This window comes from Thalassophryne amazonica, chromosome 22 (genome assembly GCF_902500255.1).
Source record: "Thalassophryne amazonica chromosome 22, fThaAma1.1, whole genome shotgun sequence".
NCBI lineage: Eukaryota > Metazoa > Chordata > Actinopteri > Batrachoidiformes > Batrachoididae > Thalassophryne > Thalassophryne amazonica.
In genome coordinates, this window is record NC_047124.1 from 32,855,858 (window position 1) to 32,878,701 (window position 22,844).

Here is a 22,844-nt window from a genome sequence, read left to right on the forward strand (position 1 = left end):
ACATTTGCGGCAGGCAGCTGACCTCAAATGCTGGTTTGTCACAGTTATAGCATCGCCGCGTCCATCACACCACAGATCTGGCCCCTGTCCTGGATATCAACAACTCAGAGTGCAAATAAAAAAACATGAAACCAGAAAAAAAACTTAAACAATACTAATACAATAACACGCTTTTGGAGGGCGGTATGCATTTTCTGAGTCCCTCCGTCCATGCCCAGTCACCCAAAATGACAGATATTTGCCCAAGTTAGACAAGGGCGAATATCGGTCATTTCGGGCGACTGGGCATGGATGTCGGGCCTCTGAAAATGCATACCGCACAACAACTGCATGTTATTTGCATTATTATCACTTACTGAGATACACAACACATGGAATCACATTAACAATATTTAATGTCATTTCAAAACGCACGACACCCAGAAAACGCGTACATAAAAAGTTGGCTCACTTTAACTTTTGTCGTGTTGGCTGGTACCGCGCTGCTCTCCAAATTCGCCAGGGCGTCCTCATCAAGCTGGCTGCTTTTGTTGCTGTTCATTGTCGGACGATCCATGATAAAATCATCCGGAATATCCGTATTGGGACCAACACACACATCTCGCCTTTTCATTTTATCGTCTGCAGACAGTTTTTGGGTTGCGCATGCTATGACGTCATCACTTTATGCACAGCGGGTGGGTATTGGGATACCCGCCCATTACTGTGGACAGGTATGGACAGGTAGCGTAAATGTAAATCTATGCTACCAGCCCAGCAACGCCTCAGTAAGTGATAATAATGAACAATAGGATTTCAGTTTAAAAGAAGAAGAAGAAGAAGAATGATCTGCAACTTTAACAGTGAATCATATTATGTTCAGAGGTTTATTTCAATATAACAAAAAATGCATTATAAAAACTTCAGGCAGAATGTCCATGATGTGGAACCCGTAGATCCTTAAGCCACTTATTGAACAATGTCATTCCATAATTATCATTTTGTGCAGGTCTTTTCGATACCTGAATGAGGAAACCTGACAGGGTGTACCATTTTTTTTAACGGTACCATGACATTGAAACCTTGAGTCATATCAAAACATGAGAGAGATGTACCATTACACCACAATCAGTGACCATCAGAAAACTGGTCCATTCTTTCTCTTGAAAGTAACCATCTATTTGCCACAGACAGGTACAGCATGGGCGTACTCTTGGCCTTTCCCAAATTGCTTGGCTCCTCGACACTAAGACACCTACGTGCTGGTTCACGCACAGAGAAATGCACAACATGGCCAAAATATCAAAGCTAATGCTCATTCACTACACAAGTGACCTCTTATCTAAAGCTCCTAAGGAGATGCTTGCTTGAAACAAAGTCAGTCCAGTCCAGCTAATCCCATAGATTCTCAGAAGAGACCTCAGATCAATTTAGGTAGTTATCCTATTAGATCACTGGTTAGTCTCAAAGTCCTTCAACCATAGAATAAGACATGAAGCACCAGGACATGAACAGCCTTTGTTCTCCTACATGTGTGCTGCCAAACCGTTTTGTTCAGGGACATCATAACTAGAGCCAGACCAATAGATCGACGAGCTGATATAATCAATCAGTATGAAGTACTTGTAGATATGTATTGGTATTAGCATTTTATGATGGCTGATAAATGACAATTAAAAAGAAACTGAGAGACAGTAGATCAGGTCTGACATGAGTGTTGTCATTGTACAGTTTGCCCACCAGAGGCACTCTGCAGCTCTCCTTTTGTAAACAGTTTGTGGTACATACACCACAATCAGTTGACAGAAGATGATTGAGCAACATAGGAATCATCTGTGTTTGTGGTAAGTTGCTAGTCAATCAATCAATCAACTTTTTTCTTATATAGCGCCAAATCACAACAAACAGTTGCCCCAAGGCGCTCCATATTGCAAGGCAAGGCCATACAATAACCATGAAAAACCCCAACGGTCAAAACGACCCCCTATGAGCAAGCACCACAGTGGGAAGGAAAAACTCCCTTTTAACAGGAAGAAACCTCCAGCAGAACCAGGCTCAGGGAGGGGCAGTCTTCTGCTGAGACTGGTTGGGGCTGAGGGAAAGAACCAGGAAAAAGACATGCCGAGAAGGGGGGCAGAGATCGATCACTAATGATTAAATGCAGAGTGATGCATACGGAGCAAAAAAAGAAAGAAACAGTGCATCATGGGAACCCCCCCACAGTCTACGTCTAAAGCAACATAACCAAGGGATGGTCCAGGGTCACCCGATCCAGCCCTAACTATAAGCCTTAGCGAAAAGGAAAGTTTTAAGCCTAATCTTAAAAGTAGAGAGGGTATCTGTCTCCCTGATCTGAATTGGGAGCTGGTTCCACAGGAGAGGAGCCTGAAAGCTGAAGGCTCTGCCTCCCATTCTACTCTTACAAACCCTAGGAACTACAAGTAAGCCCGCAGTCTGAGAGCGAAGCGCTCTAATGGGGTAATATGGTACTACGAGGTCCCTAAGATAAGATGGGACCTGATTATTCAAAACCTTATAAGTAAGAAGAAGAATTTTAAATTCTATTCTAGAATTAACAGGAAGCCAATGAAGAGAGGCCAACACGGGTGAGATATGCTCTCTCCTGCTAGTCCCCGTCAGTACTCTAGCTGCAGCATTCTGAACCAACTGAAGGCTTTTTAGGGAACTTTTAGGACAACCTGATAATAACGAATTACAATAGTCCAGCCTAGAGGAAATAAATGCATGAATTAGTTTTTCAGCATCACTCTGAGACAAGACCTTTCTGATTTTAGAGATATTGCGTAAATGAAAAAAGGCAGTCCTACATATTTGTTTAATATGCGCTTTGAATGACATATCCTGATCAAAAATAACTCCAAGATTTCTCACAGTATTACCAGAGATCAGGGAAATGCCATCCAGAGTAACGATCTGGTTAGACACCATGCTTCCAAGATTTGTGGGGCCAAGTACAATAACTTCAGTTTTATCTGAGTTTAAAAGCAGGAAATTAGAGGTCATCCATGTCTTTATGTCTGTAAGACAATCCTGCAGTTTAGCTAATTGGTGTGTATCCTCTGGCTTCATGGATAGATAAAGCTGGGTATCATCTGCGTAACAATGAAAATTTAAGCAATACCGTCTAATAATACTGCCCAAGGGAAGCATGTATAAAGTGAATAAAATTGGTCCTAGCACAGAACCTTGTGGAACTCCATAATTAACTTTAGTCTGTGAAGAAGATTCCCCATTTACATGAACAAACTGTAATCTATTAGACAAATATGATTCAAACCACCGCAGCGCAGTGCCTTTAATACCTATGACATGCTCTAATCTCTGTAATAAAATTTTATGGTCAACAGTATCAAAAGCAGCACTGAGGTCCAACAGAACAAGCACAGAGATAAGTCCACTGTCCGAAGCCATAAGAAGATCATTTGTAACCTTCACTAATGCTGTTTCTGTACTATGATGAATTCTAAAACCTGACTGAAACTCTTCAAATAGACCATTCCTCTGCAGGTGATCAGTTAGCTGTTTTACAACTACCCTCTCAAGAATCTTTGAGAGAAAAGGAAGGTTGGAGATTGGCCTATAATTAGCTAAGATAGCTGGGTCAAGTGATGGCTTTTTAAGTAATGGTTTAATTACTGCCACCTTAAAGGCCTGTGGTACATAACCAACTAACAAAGATAGATTGATCATATTTAAGATTGAAGCATTAAATAATGGTAGGACTTCCTTGAGCAGCCTGGCAGGAATGGGGTCTAATAAGGATGTTGATGGTTTGGATGAAGTAACTAATGAAAATAACTCAGGCATCACTGAAAGCAGCCAAAGATAACGATACATCTTTGGGATGGTTATGAGTAATTTTTTCTCTAATAGTCAAAATTTTGTTAGCAAAGAAAGTCATGAAGTCATCACTAGTTAAAGTTAATGGAATACTCAGCTCAATAGAGCTCTGACTCTTTGTCAGCCTGGCTACAGTGCTGAAAAGAAACCTGGGGTTGTTCTTATTTTCTTCAATTAGTGATGAGTAGAAAGATGTCCTAGCTTCACGGAGGGCTTTCTTATAGAGCAACAAACTCTTTTTCCAGGCTAAGTGAAGATCTTCTAAATTAGTGAGACGCCATTTCCTCTCCAACTTACGGGTTATCTGCTTTAAGCTACGAGTTTGTGAGTTATACCACGGAGTCAGACACTTCTGATTTAAAGCTCCCTTTTTCAGAGGAGCTACAGCATCCAAAGTTGTCTTCAATGAGGATGTAAAACTATTGACGAGATACTCTTAACTCCCTTACAGAGTTTAGGTAGCTACTCTGCTCTGTATTGGTATATGACATTAGAGAACATAAAGAAGGAATCATATCCTTAAACCTAGTTACAGCGCTTTCTGAAAGACTTCTAGTGTAATGAAACTTATTCCCCACTGCAGGGTAGTCCATCAGGGTAAATGTAAATGTTATTAAAAAATGATCAGACAGAAGGGAGTTTTCAGGGAATACTGTTAAGTCTTCTATTTCCATACCATAAGTCAGAACAAGATCTAAAATATGATTAAAGTGGTGGGTGGACTCATTTACTTTTTGAGCAAAGCCGATAGAGTCTAATAATAGATTAAATGCAGTGTTGAGGCTGTCATTCTCAGCATCTGTGTGGATGTTAAAATCGCCCACTATAATTATCTTATCTGAGCTAAGCACTAAGTCAGACAAAAGGTCTGAAAATTCACAGAGAAACTCACAGTAACGACCAGGTGGACGATAGACAATAAGATAGATAATAACAAATAAAACTGGTTTTTGGGACTTCCAATTTGGATGGACAAGACTAAGAGACAAGCTTTCAAATGAATTAAAGCTCTGTCTAGGTTTTTGATTAATTAATAAGCTGGAATGGAAGATTGCTGCTAATCCTCCGCCCCGGCCCGTGCTACGAGCATTCTGACAGTTAGTGTGACTCGGGGGTGTTGACTCATTTAAACTAACATATTCATCCTGCTGTAACCAAGTTTCTGTTAGGCAGAATAAATCAATACGTTGATCAATTATTATATCATTTACCAACAGGGACTTAGAAGAGAGAGACCTAATGTTTAATAGACCACATTTAACTGTTTTAGTCTGTGGTGCAATTGAAGGTGCTATATTATTTTTTCTTTTTGAATTTTTATGCTTAAATAGATTTTTGCTAGTTATTGGTGGTCTGGGAGCAGGCACCGTCTCTACGGGGATGGGGTAATAAGGGGATGGCAGGGGGAGAGAAGCTGCAGAGAGGTGTATAAGACCACAGCTCTGCCTCCTGGTCCCAACGCTAGACAGTCACAGTTTGGAGGATCCAAAAAAATTGGCCAGATTTCTAGAAATGAGAGCTGCTCCCTCTAAAGTGGGATGGATGCCGTCTCTCCTAACAAGACCAGGTTTTCCCCAGAAGCTTTGCCAATTATCAATGAAGCCCACCTCATTTTTTGGACACCACTCAGACAGCCAGCAATTCAAGGAGAACATGCGGCTAAACATGTCACTCCCGGTCTGATTGGGGAGGGGCCCAGAGAAAACAACAGAGTCCGACATTGTTTTTGCAAAGTTACACACCGATTTAATGTTAATTTTAGTGACCTCCGATTGGCGTAACCGAGTGTCATTACTGCCGATGTGAATTACAATCTTACCAAATTTACGCTTAGCCTTAGCCAGCAATTTCAAATGTCCTTCGATGTCGCCTGCTCTGGCCCCCGGAAGACAATTGACAATGGTTGCTGGTGTCGCTAACTTCACATTTCTCAAAACAGAGTCGCCAATAACCAGAGTTTGATCCTCGGCGGGTGTGTCGTCGAGTGGGGAAAAACGGTTAGAGATGTGAACGGGTTGACGGTGTACACGGGGCTTCTGTTTAGGGCTACGCTTCCTCCTCACAGTCACCCAGTCAGCCTGCTTTCCCGACTGCACGGGATCTGCCAGGGGGGAACTAACGGCGGCTAAGCTACCTTGGTCCGCACCGACTACAGGGGCCTGGCTAGCTGTAGAATTTTCCACGGTGCGGAGCCGAGCCTCCACTTCGCCCAGCCTGGCCTCCAAAGCTACGAATAAGCTGCACTTATTACAAGTACCGTTACTGCTAAAGGAGGCCGAGGAATAACTAAACATTTCACACCCAGAGCAGAAAAGTGCGGGAGAGACAGGAGAAGCCGCCATGCTAATCGGCTAAGAGCTAGTAGCTACGCTAAGCTAGCGGATTCCCAAAAACACACAAAGTGAATAATGTGCAAATAATCCAGAGGTGATTCAGCAGAAGGAGTGCCCCAATCAAGGCACCAAACAGGCCATGAAGCAGCACAGGCAACGCACGACAACGGTGCTAAAATAAAATAAAAATAAAAAAAATAAAATAAAAACGAAAGCGTTAGCAAGCTAGTTAGCCTGCCAACGCTAATGAAAGTTAGCTGATAAAAGTGCTCCGTCGCGATGTTTCGACCGTTAGAGGTCTTCCTTAGGCGTTGGAGCACAGTAAAAAGTTTAAAAAAAAATTAAAAAGTAAAAAAGTAAAAAAGTCTTGAAAAAGACTGTTAGTTCAAGTCCAAAGCAGCAGGTAGCAGTCTCTGTGTAAACAGTCCCAACACTGTCTAAGAAACACGAAGAGCTGAGTGAATGAACTCAACAAACGAGCCTAAACCACCTGACTTTACGCATTTCACGCATTACGCATTTTACGCATTTCACCTGACTAGTCGTCAGGTGAAATGCGTAACAGGGTTCAATTTAACGCAGTCCTTTTATAAAAACAAAAACAATGAATATCAAAAGTGCACAGATTTTACCTGCACGTAGTGTTCTGGGGACACGGAATCTCTCCTGACATATGTGCAGGTTATCAGCAAAGTATTGCTAAATAGAGATGTGTTCGATAAACAACATGTACGTAAAGTCTGCTGGTTTGAATTCTGTTTAGACCAGACTTTTACATTTATCTCCATCACAGGAGTATTGATGCATTTTTTTCATTTAAAAAAAGCTGTCTTATTTACCAAAACTAGTATTTTTCAAGTATTCAGGGCAGCATGGTGGAAAGAGGTTTGTCCGCCTGCTTCAAGATCAGAAGGTTCCTAGTTCTCCGTGTATTGTGGACTTCGGAGGGCATCCGGCATAAAATGTGTACTGAATCTGCTGTGGTGACCCCGAGTAAAACCCCCACCACACTTACTACGAATGAGCACGAGCCAAGCCGAATCAGGCAGAATATCAAAAAGACCAAAATTCGTGCCACATCGGGGAGGGAATAAGAAATATGGAGGACAGCCATCTGAACACCCAGACTGTGCTCCAACCCACCACCAAGTGATTTGTGCGCGTACTGTGTGAATGAGCCTCCAAACACAGTACAAATGTACGTGGAACATGGTAACAGTACCTGGACAGCTGCCAGATTGCAGTAAGAACAATAAGAAAGCATGTACGAGCTGTACAATTGCGGTCCGGTTTCAGTTCAGATGCGTTCAGACGGCACTTTGACTGCCGTTCGATGGTGTTTCCACCTCGACTGCGCCACGACTGTTTTGAATGTGAGCAAAACATTTAAGGCGGGTGCACAACTCTGCCCGACTGTTTAAACTGCTGTGAGAATGCTGCCCGACGTTTTCGAATGCACCTCGACACTCCCCGAATGTGGTTCGAATTTTGAATTGAATTGTATTGAATTCGGCACACATGGATCCAAGCAATTAACAAAACATACAAAGAAAGAAAGAGAAAATAGTCCAACAAAGAAAATGAGAAAATAATCCAACACCACACCCATGCGGCCGAAAGGGGTTAGGCAGAAGCAAAGTTTATAGATGCCTACTCCATTAACCAAAGAAATAAAAATTGTACATATGTACATAAAAAATTATACATCCATCCAGTTAAATCCAATCCAAAAGGATTGGGGCGAAGCAAAAAAATCTGACATGACTGAATCGTGTCAGATTCGGGGCTCAATCAGCCTCTAGTGTGATTGAGGTATAAAATGGAGAAGCTGAAGGAGCTTACCTTCATAGTGTGGACTCATTACCAAAACTACACAAAATAAATATTAGGGGAAATCTGTTCTTGCTCTGACTGTCTGGGGGAATAAAGGAATATCGGTGGATATATCGGCATATCGTATTTCAGAATCATCAAGTACTGAAATTGGTATCAGTCTTAAAAAATCCTGTGTGAGTTGGGCTCCACATCAAACCACAAAAAATTTTAAACACATCTCTATTTGTTTGATTGCATTTTTTTTAATCCAAATTGGTGGTGATGCCTTTTCGCCCACAGGAACGTCCTGTAGCATTAATTTCAGCTCTAACTATAACTCACCTTCTGTCATCTAGGTACGGAAGTATAAGAGCGTGATGCTGGAGGACCTGGAGAACGCTCTGGCTGAACACGCCCCTCCTGGAGGTGAGCTGGCCTCAGAGCTGCCTCCGCTCACCATAGATGGCATCCCAGTCTCTGTGGACAAGATGACCCAGGTGAGGTTGGATCCAGTGACTGAAACACCCTGCAAATAGAGCCAAGATTTGTAAATACTAAGTGGGTAAGCGCTGTGTGTTCATCTGTTTGAGGCTTTCCAAGTAACTGATACAGTCACCGTGATTACAAGTGTCTCTTTGTAGAAAGAACTCCCTGAAAGGTAGTCACAAGCTCATGGATGCCAGCAGAGGGCACCAGTTAGTAATAAATCAGAATATTGAAGATTGTGTTGAAAGTAGGTCGTGAATAAGAGCTTAGCTACCTAAATGCATCAAGGTCAAACCCTCATTTTAGCAGTTTTATGTCCATCAGTGTCTTCTAGATGTTATATTTGTTTATGTGCTCATTTTAGGATTCTTTCTGAAAATTTTAAATAGATTATAAATGCTTAAAAGAGCAGCAGAAGGTGGAACGCTGGCATAGTCAATTGTGTAGCCTTATTTGTATTTATTTTTTTAAAAATCAGTCCAAATCTCATTCATTAATCAGATAAGCTGGCACCAGTGAGCAATGAGTAACACTCTGCTTGAGGTGGTCCAACATTCGTGGCAATCTAAGTCCACCCTCCACCCGAGGGATCCTGGCTTGTTTACTCATCGGTCCCAGTGCTGCTGACGCATTCTCTGAATCATTATCTGCGTAGCCGGAATGGCAGTGGCCCTCAGAGGCAGCCTTCAACCCTGGGAGGGTCATATCCAATCCCAGAGCCAGAAGACTCCTCTGAGGGCAGGTGTTAGTCGAGTCTTGTTTTTCTCTAGGTTGTAGGATGAGAGTAACATGTTGCCTCATACAGCTACTCCAAGGCAGACGGAAAGGTGTGCATGTGATGTTTTTGGAGGTATGTGAGTGAAATTTGTTGGCCACGAGATATAATCCAGTCCCCCTGGAAAAGGTTGATCAACCTTGGAACTGAAGTGTGAAAATGATGGCTCGGTAAACAGGGAATAACAAGTAATTTGAACACTCAATAAAAAGGATCTGAGATTGTGTGGCTCCATTGCATTGGTATTACAACAACATTATTATAATTTATATCACCCCTGTCTGAAGTAAATGTCACTTTGGCAGCTCTGGATCTTGGACCACATCTGCTTAAGATTTATCATAACTTGATTGTCTGCTATGGGCTGTGTGTGACTGACACATTTGTAGAGCCCAACCGATAGGAATTTTTTTTGGGCGAGGGGAGATACCATTATTTGAGAATCTAAAAAAAACAAAAAAAACACGTATGCTGATATGTATATGATAATGTCATGGATTCTTAATATTTCATTGTCAGTCATTTGTGACAAATGAATGCAATCAAGGCTTGATGTTTTAGAGTTTGAACATGAATTTTATTATAAATAACTATAACCAAAAACCAACCAACCAATGTACTTCACACTGCCTCCTCTCCAGTTGGCAGTTACTGTGCCATATCACTCAGCATTTGCATAAAATAGACTTCATCTATTTTGACCACTTGTAAAACTCCCAGTCTGATTGAAAATGAATGGCATCTGGTCAGTTTGTCTCTGTTTCTTGTAGCTAATGTGACCACGGGGTGATGGGGTCCCAGCCATGCTTTACAGCATTGTAAACAATGCTGTCAGAGCACCTTCTGCCAGACAAACTATGTAATGATATAATTTCTAACAACCACAGTGTTTTTCTGTATTGTGTATGATAAAATAAAAGTTGCATATTAGCAAAAATAATGCTGATGTCTGTGAAAGGCTCATATCCTCAGATATTATCAGTCGGGCTCATCAAGCTTGATGTATTACTTTTTGGAAAATGTATTAATATTTTGCGGGGGGGGGGGGGGTGCACAATTTCACAAAAATTGAAATAATTTAGAAAACACATCTACATTCTAATGAACATCAAGTCAATGGGTTCATAAGTTGACCATTTGAGTGACAATGTTTGTGAACGTGCTGTCGAAAAAACACCACTGAAAACAGCCACCATTGTAGATCAATTCTGAGTAGATGTCTGGAAGGTTTTGCTGTCATCTTTCTGCAGTAGGTGTTGCACATTTGCAGTGAGAGACAATGCCCTGTTTGATGTGTGGAGCGTCTGTAGCAGGTGATCCTGGGACTAGACGGGGGCCCATAATTACCCCCTGGACTGACTAGTGCCAGGGAGCCTTCAGCATAGCCTTTTTCAAACATGCTGATTGGACCTTTGCTTGGAGGATTAGGATTGGGGGTGGGGTGGTGGTTGCAAGGGCAACATGCCACTTTACTCACTAGCGACTGTAATTAGGCCATCTGGCTTTGCAAACAAGCATCTACACTTGTACCATCCACAGGTGGAAATGCCATCGACACACCATTTTTATTTTTTGTTTGTTTGTTTATTGATAACTAGCGCCAGCCAATACATGCTATGATCCATTTTGTCTGTCCTTTTCTTTTGCATAGTTTGTGGCTTTGAAGTTATAAAGGTTTGGGGGGAGGAAAAGGGATTTATTTCTTCCAGAACCAAATATAGCCTGTGATGTCAAGGCGGGCAGACACTGCAGTGCCTCGCTGTGCAATATAATCCCCCCGGTGATGCTTGCATATTACCAGGACACTGAGGGCATCGGCGGTAAACCCAACCCACACTGTCCGTGACTGAACGTGGCGTCTGGATGAACACATGCTTTTTAGGTCCTGCCAGTGTGTGTTGGTGTTTTAGCAGGTGCACAAAGTGATGGCGGGCACACAAAAGCACCACTTTCTTCCTCCTGCTTTTGGCACTCTCACAGTTCAAGAGTGCTCACATGCAACTTGGTGGACAAAGTGATCGGCATAGGGAGGAAGGGCACGCGACTCCAAAGTGACTAAAACAGATGACGTACACAATCAAATCTGTCATAAAGTTTATTTTATTGCATTGGCTCATTATAGATACTGCGTCATGATGTAGTGTCAGCTTTCTGTTGCTTTTATGCTAACTAAACTAAACATGAGTCGGGTGGGAAAATCTCATTCATGAACCTGGTTGATAACGATCTCCGTTAACTCCAGAGGTACTAATCAGTCTGTGGATGGAGTTATTTGCAAGTGCATTAAAACACCATGTGCTTGTCTCTTTCGTTAACAATGGTGCGTTTAATATTTGGGCTAACACTGGTGTTGCTTTTTCAAAATATGCCAATAATGTATTTCTAACTGAAATAGTTTTAATAGTTGCACAGTATTCATGATTTACATTATTTCAAACTTTTGCAGAAGGTAATTTAATTTCTTGTCGTTAAGTGGCTACAGGACAGGTATGACTTGTAGCCAATATGATAGTAGCTACAGCTCCGAGGCTCAACTAGTCGCGAGTATATGGCACCCTGACAGTGAGGGGTGCAATGGAATGCAGTGGCGTCATGCAGTGATTAATTATGTATTGCAATAATATAACTTCATGTGATGTTTCCCACAAAGTAATTGTGTAAAATTGTTGGACTTCTTTACACATGTAAACATATTGAATGTTGGTGGAAGTGGTGCATGTCATTGTGAGAATCGCACAAGATTTTATGTGTTGCTAAAGAAAGTAAAAAAAAAAAAAGCAGACACAATACACATAATCACTGGATGCTCCTACTGGGTTAGTAGTAGTAGCACTGCAATACATTATTAATACATTGTTAGTACTACTGGGTTCTATCGTATCTGCTGAGAGTGTTGGAGGGCCATGTACTCAGTACTATCAATGGGTATGCATGGAATTGTCTTGTATCTGTATCCCCTTCAGTTTGGGGTATAAGTCTTGTACCTGTAGCCACGTCCTTTCTTATATTGTCTTAGTTGCTATTTTGGAGCTGAATGCCAATAAAGGTACATTTGAAACAGCTTATTGTTTATAAATCAACATATGGAGGACTCTCATGATATCCTGAAAAATCAACAGGAGGAGGATCTCAGTATAAAATCCACTGAAAAATCTAGCAAGAATTCTTACCCTATTTCCTGGACTATATGTCACAGTGGAGTATTAGTCGTATGTGCCTAAAATGCATCATGAAGAGGAAAACCAACCTTTGTAAGTTGCATCAGTCTATAAGTCACATTCATTTTTGAAACATGGTGCAGCTACTTCATGCAACAAGATTCAAAATGAATTTCATTGATGCCTTATTAAAATGCAAATGCAGCGTTAACAAGCAGAAGCTAATGGGCTAATTAATGGTACTTACTCTCATTTTCATAAATTTTAGTTCTTGTTGAAATCTAGTTATTATAAATTACCTAAAGAGTTCACTCCATTAAATTTTGCCAGAATTGACAGACAACAACGCATTTGGCAAGTTGTTGCTGCATTCAGTGGAAACAGAGCTTGCAATTTCCAACTCAGAACTCGGAAAAAAATACTTTTAATAAAGTTATGATAAAGTATTAGAATCACCACTGACTCACTTTGACAAACCATGTAAAAACATTGTAACTGTATTAACAAGTGACACAGCACACCTGAATGATGATCATCTTACTTGCCCAGCAGGTATCCAGTAAAACCAGCTTGTGAAATATGTACACATTTTAGCCATAGTTCTTCCACCGGATTTCTGGTGGGCTTTGCTCATTAGCTGTGTTTGTCGGCTTCTTTCTGTTTCCATTCTACTTTTTTGGAGGGGAGGGGAGCACTTTCACTTACAATTGAAGCTCTGCTGCTTTTATTTATTTATTTATTGGCTCTGATGCTAACACAAAGCTGATCAGTGCCCTTTATCAAACGGCATGTTGGGATACTCATTTTTTTCATCTTGTTTGAGATTCTAAATTTTATTAGCAATGGCAGATTGTGAATTATTTATTTGAATATTGTGAATCAGTATTATTGTGGTGACAATGCCAAAAAAATCAGACTTAAATGGTAAAAACAACAAAGCCATGACAGCTTCAGTGATGTTCCAGGACAGAATCATCTTTTTCCGGTCTTTTTTTTTTTTTTTAAAGAAAGAAAAAAAAAATCAATTTTTTGAGTAAATGTACGAGGTCTGTTAGAAAACTATCCGACCTTTTTATTTTTTGCAAAAACCATGTGATTGAAATCCATATGGTCAAATCCATAGACAGGATATTCGTCCCATCCTGTCTATGGCTGATGCTGAGACTTTGATACATGCGTTTATTTCTTCCAGACTGGATTATTGTAATGCTTTATTTTCTGGCCTGCCGCAGTCTAGCATTCGAGGACTTCAGTTGGTACAGAATGCTGCTGCCAGACTTTTGACACAAAGTAGAAGGTTTGACCACATTACTCCCATTCTGGCATCCCTTCATTGGCTACCGGTTTCTGCCAGATCGGATTTTAAAGTTTTATTGTTGGTTTATAAAATTGTTCATGGACTGGCACCTTCCTACCTGGCGGACTTGGTTAAGCCCTACGTACCTGCGAGGCCCTTGCGTTCGCAGGGCTTCTGTGTGTTCCGAGGATGAACAAAAAGTCTGTGGGGTATAGAGCCCTTCTCCTACCGTGGTCCAGCTCTTTGGAAGGATCTACCTGCTGTTATTCCGCAGTCTGACACGGTGGAGACTTTTAAATCAAGAATGAAGACCCACTTTTTTAGACTGTCTTATCACTAATTTAATCTGTTTATGTTTGGTTTGTAATTTCTTTTTATTCTACTGTGTTTTACCTTTTTTGTGCTTTTCTTGCTTTTAATTTTGATTTTAGATTAATTTGTGTTGTTGTGAATTGTGTGAAGCGCCTTGGGGCGACTTTGTTGTGAGTTGGCGCTATATAAATTAATAAATTGAATTAAATTGAAATTGAATATGGTTTTTGCAAAAAATAAAAAGGTCGAATAATTTTCTAACAGACCTCGTAAGTGGACAAAAATATACCTTTCTTACTGGAGGATTTTTTTTTTTTTTTAAGTGTTTAAATTGTCCTATCTAAATGTGACATTTTCACATGGTAAATTTATTATTTGTCTTCCCCATTTATTTTATTAATTTTTACCCAAGGGCAAAATATGGCCATTGGGTATCGTGAAGGCCTTCCGTCCGTCTGTCTGTCTGTGCTTAACATAAGTCCGTTTCTGTTACAGCCAGAGTCTTCAAATTCACAGGGAGCACTCTTGGGACACAGACTTTGGAGTTCAAGTTCAAAGATGGCTAACCTTGACCTATTTTAAGAGGTCAAAAGGTCATATTCTGTTTTCGATTGTTATGCTCATATGGCCAAGGGTATACTCATATTAGCATTGCGTTGTATTTTTCTAATATTCAAATAAGCCAATTAGATTAACCAGCTATGTTGTATATCTTAGAGACGGCGGCGCTAACAAAAAACCAGGAGGCAAAGCTGAAGATGTTGCGATTCTCTTTGGGAGTGATGAGAATGGACAGGATTAGGAATGAACATATCAGAGGGACAGCTCAAGTGAGATGGTTTGGAGACAAAGTCAGAGAGGTGAGATTGAGATGGTTTGGACATGTGCAGGGGAGGGACCTGGGGTATATAGGGAGAAGGATGCTGAGGATGTAGTCCCCACTCAGAAGGAGAAAAGAGAGGCCAAAGAGGAGGTTTATGGATATGCAGAGGGAGGACATGCAGGTGGTTGGTGTGACAGAGGAAGATACAGAGGAGAGGACAGGGTGAGATGGAAATGATTGATCTGATGTGGAGACCCCTAACAGGAGCAGCCGATAGAAGAAGAAGATGATTAAGGCTTCAAAAACTCAAATCTAAAGACCTTAGTCTGTGCCATCAAAACAGCTGACAGTCATGTTGCTGAGTCTCAAGCTTTTAATGCAGGAACAAAGCAATTACTCCCCAATTATGAAACCCACTTTAGTTCTAACAACCTGCAGTAAAATGGCCTTACTTTTTTGTTGACTAATGGTACACTCAAATACTGTACACCAGGCAGTCATGCATTGCTTTGGCTGTTAGAATATCCACTACACGAATAATCAAAGTGAATATTGTGTTTTTTATTTAATGGTGATTTTATTTTTCATTTGAAAACAGGCTTGTTGTTGCTGAGTACACCAGAGCACTTCCTCAGAAAGGTTGGCTGTTGGATAATGTTGAATCACCTTTTTGTTTGCCTGGTCAGACTGGAGCCACAGTCATAGATTGGTCTGCCAATAACCACAAGTGCCCTCCTCTCCTTTTAGAAAGCCTGTTTCTGTTTATGGGCCGTGACCCACCTCAGCACCCTGCAGCAGCAGTGCGATCAATATTCGCCTCCTGCCGCTTGCACTGCAGCACTCAGAATTCTGGTGTCTGTATCATTTCTTCTCTCCTCGTGTGCCCTTCACCTCAGGCCCAGCTGCGAGCGTTCATCCCAGAAATGCTAAAGTATTCAACGGGCCGAGGAAAGCCCGGCTGGGGGAAGGAAAGCTGTAAGCCGGTGTGGTGGCCCGAGGACATTCCTTGGGCCAACGTGCGAAGTGATGTCCGCACAGAGGAGCAGAAACAGAGGGTAAGAGAACAACTGATGGATGCTGGAATTTGTTGATCTCCAAAGGTTATGCAAGATAATCCACAGAATCTATATCAAACTTTGCAAGTTAAAGGTAAAAAGCTCAAGTTGCATTTATGCATAATTACATACTTGTCATTAACATCATTATTGTACTGCATAATTGCTACATAATGGCATAGTTTATGGTGGGGAAGCGGTTAACTCTCTTGATTCCCAGCAAGAAAATTTGGGGATCAAAGTCCACCCTGCCTGTAGCCCGTACATGTGGAGTTGTTTCAGGAAGGACATCGAGGAAAACCTATGCCAAATCAACATATGCATCCACATCGGATCTATTCTAACACACTTACTCCAGTTAAGAGTCGTGGGTGGCTGGAGCTTAAGGCTTTACAGCTTTGCCAACAACCAATTCTATGAGTGGAAGAAGTCCTACAGTGTATAGGCTCTGAGGCCTGTTTTCACTGGTGTTTATCTCTGGATTCTTTAGCATCAAGCAGATGAGAGTCTAAAGGCCCCCTGACACTTGCACGACTTTGATCCACGCACTTGCACGCACTCTGTCGTGCACAAGAGTAAACATCTCAAACTCGTTGTGTAAACTGTGTGCGGCTTCGTGCACTTGCGCAAAGAAAATTTTGAAATGTTCAAAATCTCCATCACGCATTAATTATGTGTACTTCACCTGAACATGCAAACAAGTCAAAAACACTGCGTGCGTGCGAGTGATTGCGTCAGCCCACTGCATCAGGGCGCAGCTCGTCTGAATGATTATAATGAGATGTTAAATCAATCATAAACATACTTTTACAGCTGCATACAAGAAGGAAGGAACATGCAACTGTTTTACCAAGCCATTACAAAATAAACATGCCCTTTTTAGACGGTTTCAAATGCGTTCTCCATCTCACCAGCTCATTCAGAGTGCATGCACGAGAAAAGCTGCTGCTGGAGTGGGTGGGATCATCACGATGATGTGCATGCAAGTGCCCGGATCAATGTCTGGCAAGTGTCGGGGGGCCTTAAGACTTCTCCTCGGCAGGATGCCAATGCTGAGGCTGGTACCCAATTTACAGTAGGGTGGATTGAGACAATGTAGATTGAGTGTCTTGTCCGAGGACACAGACAGGTAGCGTGAGCAGGATTTGAACTCAGGTCTACATATTAGAAGTGGCAAGAAATGGCCTTCTTGTAGTGCAAGTAACCGAGTGGATAACAAGCTGGCACTTATTATTCACTCAGTTACTTGCACTGCAAGCCATTCAAACATCTAGAAATGAACTGTAGAATATTTTCCAAGAACTCTGAGCCACTGATTGATAGTGGCCTGTGTCTCAAAAATAGACCTACATCTGGTGAAATACAGTATAGTACTGAGTGTGCATTTTGGTATTGGGTCTCAGTCCAATTGAAAGATCGGCAAGATCTGGATCTTGGACCCACACCTGAATTATTTAGACATTAGTTTAAGGATATTCTTTATTGTTGGGACAGTTTGTCTTTGAATGTCCTTCCCCAATTATCAACAGTAAGTGGTCTGGATCATGTTTGGTTCCAACCATATGTCCATATAGCTGCTGCTCATCTTCCACACCTTTGCTGAAAAAGACTGCAGGCTTACTTGTAGTTCCTAGGGTTTGTAAGAGTAGAATGGGAGGCAGAGCCTTCAGCTTTCAGGCTCCTCTCCTGTGGAACCAGCTCCCAATTCAGATCAGGGAGACAGACACCCTCTCTACTTTTAAGATTAGGCTTAAAACTTTCCTTTTTGCTAAAGCTTATAGTTAGGGCTGGATCAGGTGACCCTGAACCATCCCTTAGTTATGCTGCTATAGACGTAGACTGCTGGGGGGTTCCCATGATGCACTGTTTCTTTCTCTTTTTGCTCTGTATGCACCACTCTGCATTTAATCATTAGTGATCGATCTCTGCTCCCCTCCACAGCATGTCTTTTTCCTGGTTCTCTCCCTCAGCCCCAACCAGTCCCAGCAGAAGACTGCCCCTCCCTGAGCCTGGTTCTGCTGGAGGTTTCTTCCTGTTAAAAGGGAGTTTTTCCTTCCCACTGTAGCCAAGTGCTTGCTCACAGGGGGTCGTTTTGACCGTTGGGGTTTTACATAATTATTGTATGGCCTTGCCTTACAATATAAAGCGCCTTGGGGCAACTGTTTGTTGTGATTTGGCGCTATATAAAAAAAAAATTGATTGATTGATTGAAAAACAGGTTGACCAGTTAACTTGAAATTGATTGGTCAACCTGATTTATTCTTGTTAAGGTGCAGAAGAGAAGCAGAATGTTAAGTAGTCTTCAAAAGATGCCATTAATATTTGTATTAATTTGATACCAAGATGGCACGAAGATCAATTTCCTGGTTTTGCTGTTGTTTCCTTTTACAAATGCAGTTCACCGTGTCATTGATGTGAGTAGAGCTGTTGAGAACCCACAAAGTGCCATAGGATGATTTCCATCAATAATTTCAACATTTTGGAAATATTTGGTTCATTAACTCCTGTGTGTGCTTCTTAAGGTGTCATGGACTCAAGCACTGCGGACCATCGTAAAAAACTGCTATAAGCAGCATGGTCGCGAGGATTTGCTGTATGCTTTTGAAGACCAGCAGGTTGCCACGGTACCCACCCCCCACCACTTGACTGCCGCTCAGAGTATCGCGCACCTCGTTCCCTCACAGACCGTCGTACAGACTGTCAACAACCCCGATGGGACGGTCTCGCTCATTCAGGTACAAATTACTTTAGCTGTTGTAGTGCCCAAAAAAATATATTATATCAAAGTAGTGATACAAAGTTGTATATTTGTGTGAGTAATAGATATTTCTGGAGTGTCGCTTCCCATTTTTGGATGGCATTTCCCTGACCTCTAGTAATACTGTGAGAAATCTTGGAGTCATTTTTGATCAGGATATGTCATTCAAAGCGCATATTAAACAAATATGTAGGACTGCCTTTTTGCATTTACGCAATATCTCTAAAATCAGAAAGGTCTTGTCTCAGAGTGATGCTGAAAAACTAATTCATGCATTTATTTCCTCTAGGCTGGACTATTGTAATTCATTATTATCAGGTTGTCCTAAAAGTTCCCTAAAAAGCCTTCAGTTAATTCAAAATGCTGCAGCTAGAGTACTGACGGGGACTAGCAGGAGAGAGCGTATTTCACCCGTGTTGGCCTCTCTTCATTGGCTTCCTGTTAATTCTAGAATAGAATTTAAAATTCTTCTTCTTACTTATAAGGTTTTGAATAATCAGGTCCCATCTTATCTTAGGGACCTCGTAGTACCATATTACCCCATTAGAGCGCTTGCTATATAAAAAAAAAAGTTGATTGAGTTGAGTTGATTTTTCCTTTCAATTACAGTGTTTTTCAAATACCTTTCACTCAGGTGGGCACAGGACACACAGTTGCCACACTGGCAGATGCCTCGGAGCTTCCTGGTGTGACGGTAGCACAGGTCAACTATTCCACTGTGACTGATGGAGAGGTAAACAAAATCTATTTTTGACATACATTACTCTGCAGAAATTTGATTAAAAGCTTCAGATCTGTATTGCTTTTTTGTTGATGGATTCGATTTTGTTTTTGTTATTTGTTGCCCTATGTTGTGGTGCGATGTTCCTCATAGGCGTCAGCATCCATTTATTGTGATATCTCAAAAACTGTTTAACTTTTTTCTAATTTGGCATGGGCATAATATGGGATATTGACATTGTTCCCGTCTAAAATCATATTCGTAGATTCGTTCAATTGGAAATGGTAGCCATTTAATGCAAAAACGGCCAGTTTGGGTATTTGGACCCAGTTTGGGTATTTGGACCCAATTTGGGGATTTGGACCCTATTTTACCTTTTCTTTTAATTTAACAAGGGCACAATATTGGTCATTGACATTTTTCCCATGGCAAAATTATTTGCATAGATTGTTCGTATGGAAGGCATGATGCATGTTTTGGATGGAGTTCTGTAATCCCACATACAAAGACTGCAAAATCGGCAGGTATGTCACAGGTCTGCTCTGGTTCTGCCCTTGTCTCCACAACATCTCACCTCAGATACTGGCACTAGTCTGCTTGGGTGTTTGTGTAGACTCGTGGATACAGCAAAAAGAAGCGCCAATGTAATGTCTTTATTTTAATTTAATTTTAATTTAATTTATATAGCACCAAATCACAACAAAGTTGCCTCAAGGCGCTTCACACAAGTAAGGTCTAACCTTACCAACTCCTAGAGCAAGCACACAGGTCACAGCGATAAGGAAAAACTCCCTCTGATGATTTGAAGAAGAAGCCTCAAGCGGACCAGATTCAATGGGGTGACCCTCTGCTTGGGTCGTGTTAGTGACACAATTGACAAAACAATTTACAAAACGAATATACAGGAAATTTTGCCGTGCACAGGACGGGAAGGTTGCAGAAGCCAACACCACTCCTGTCTCTTCATGGAGCTGCACCTCAAACTGAGAAATTCTTGTTATTCTTGTTAAGGTGCAGAATAGAAGCAGAATGGTTGAGTAGTCTTCAAAAGATGTCATTTGTATTAATATTTGTATTAATTTGATACCAAGATGGCACTAAGATCAGTTTCCTGGTTTTGCTGTTGTTTCCTTTTACAAATGCAGTTCACTGTCATTGATGTTAGTAGAGCTGTCTAGAACCCACAAAGTGCCATAGGATGATTTCCATCAATAATTTCAACAATTTGGAAATATCAATTTTCAATTTCAATTTTTCAATTTATTTTCATTTATATAGCGCCAAATCATAATAGTGTTCCCTCAAGGCGCTTCACACAGGTAAGGTCTAACCTTAGCCAGTGAAGCCAGTGAATCTAATCAGCAACCAGTTTTGATGTGATTGGGGGTCCTTGTCTGACTGGGGCACCAAATTGTCCATGTCTCAACTATCTAGCTGGTGGTTTGAGGTGTTACTGAAGAATTCTGAGGTGACCCTTCTTCATTATTGCATTCCCTTTGTACCATGCACCAGTTTCACTGGCAGCACAGCAGCCTCAGAACACAATGCATGAGGACCACCGTGCTGAACAGTTGGTACTGTAGTACTGAGGTTGAATACCTCAACTTTACTCTTCCAAAGATAGCTCTGGCCATTGTAACCAAAAAGCTCAAGTCTCATCTGACCATAAAACCTTCCTTCAGAAGATTCTTCTCTTTATCCATTGGTCAGCTGCCAACTGTAGATGTTGATTTTTCAGCAGCAACTTATTTCTACAATGGCAGCCTCACACTCTATAGCGATTAAAAAAAACAGGCTTGATTGTAGACAGTGACACCGATGTCCAGTTAGCTAGCAGTTCATGGCAGACCTATACTTTGGTGGTACCTGGATTGGCAAAGTGGCTAGACCTCCCAATAACCTGTACTTAAAAATGTGTATAACTGATTGAACTGATGCTTTTAGAATCTCGTTGGGACAGAAAAGCTGTCAGCTGTTGTCAGTCATAACCACTAATAGGAAGTTAAAAGGCTGTGGCAATTGAAAAGACACATCGAAACTTGGAAAACCACAGAATTAATAATCTAATTGGGTGTTTGTGTGTTTTTGACCCTGTGTTGATTTCAGAAAACTCGCAATAAATTCCATCTTAGGCAACAAATGTGGCGCAGTCATCCTGCCCAAGGACAAGAACAGCTCAAAGAAATCATCGAAACTTCTTACCACAACATCATCTATTTTTGTCTCCTTTGCTGTCTAGGTGGAGCAGAACTGGGCGACTCTACAGAGCGGAGAGATGACAATTCAAACCACCCAGGCTTCAGAGGCCACGCAGGCTGTGGCCTCCCTGGCTGAAGCTGCAGTCGCAGCCTCTCAGGAGATTCAGCCTGGAACAACAGTCACAATGGCTCTCAACAGGTGAGATTGCTGAGGAAGTGAGGAAGGTGTTATTTGGCAGGTTTCAAGGGAGCTGAGCTTTGAAAGCTGCATGAAAATTGGCAGTGTCTTGTTGATAATTTCACGATTATTGGAAAGAACAGATGAGTGGTGTTGTGTTGGAAGCCTTTTAACCTGAATTTGTGGGTGAAGGAGAACATGAACATGAGATAACATGTAGTTTTGTGCTATGTAAATCTGTACCATGATTTTTCTAAGCCAAATTGTAACAATGTTTTTTTAAAGCACATTCTAAACCACAATGGAGAAACTCTACTCATGCTAACGTTAGTCTATTGGCATCATGTTATATGACACTAGAGGGCTTTCATGGTAACATGAGCCCGATCACGTTATGTGACACTAAGGCAGTCCTCAATTAGTTGGGCGCGCAACTCATCTGATTGTGGCCATGTTTTGTCCGTTTCTCATTCATTAAATGTATTCCATGTATTTTAATTTAATTTCAGGTGAGCGCTTAACCAACTTTCTTCAAAAAAGTGAGTGGGCTGATGCTTCGCCCTGGGCCCTGTGACAGGCAAATATGATACAATTTAGAAAGACCTTGGAACATGTTTTTCAGTATTTTCCCATTAATTGCTAAAAAAAAAAAATCAACAGATTTTGGCCAGTATTTTTATTTATCAACTCATATTTCATAAGTGCTACTAAAATAATTAGCTATTGTTATTTGGGAGTTTTTATATACTTCATAAATATAATTTTAAAAATTTACAAAAATATGTACGGTACTTTTTTGAGTGGTGGATTTCTGATAGATTAGGAAGGATTCATCCACTGAAATTGCACTTTTGCTTGTTATTATTAATTATTTTTGTTCAGCACAGAAGGCAAAAATGTTTTTATGGTTAAATAATGTATTTAAAGTAAAAAATTGTAAATCCTGGTACGTATGCATCTGCATCCAGATCAAGCTGATCTTCAAAGAACACCACACTATTTGGTTGTAATTTTAAAAAGCTCAAACACATACGTTTTAATGTTGGATTTACTGTTCAGTATTACCCTGATGCAGTACTCAAGGATCTTCAGCCA

At 41.1% G+C, this 22,844-nt stretch overlaps 1 protein-coding gene and 1 long non-coding RNA gene across 3 annotated transcripts in view; one reads left to right on the forward strand and one right to left on the reverse strand.

The window, feature by feature from the left end:
• Positions 1 to 22,844, reverse strand: part of LOC117504477 — a 757,689-nt gene that overhangs the window by 645,254 nt on the left and 89,591 nt on the right. The window lies entirely within an intron of this gene.
• Positions 1 to 22,844, forward strand: part of nrf1 (nuclear respiratory factor 1) — a 76,855-nt gene that overhangs the window by 31,014 nt on the left and 22,997 nt on the right. Inside the window, exons 6-10 of one of the 2 annotated variants that reach the window (XM_034163941.1) lie at positions 8,345 to 8,485; positions 15,736 to 15,894; positions 18,417 to 18,629; positions 19,287 to 19,385; positions 21,613 to 21,770. In XM_034163941.1, coding sequence (XP_034019832.1) covers positions 8,345 to 8,485; positions 15,736 to 15,894; positions 18,417 to 18,629; positions 19,287 to 19,385; positions 21,613 to 21,770 — 770 coding nt within the window. The remainder of the gene's footprint in view (positions 1 to 8,344; positions 8,486 to 15,735; positions 15,895 to 18,416; positions 18,630 to 19,286; positions 19,386 to 21,612; positions 21,771 to 22,844) is intronic. The other variant, XM_034163940.1, reaches the window with a different exon arrangement.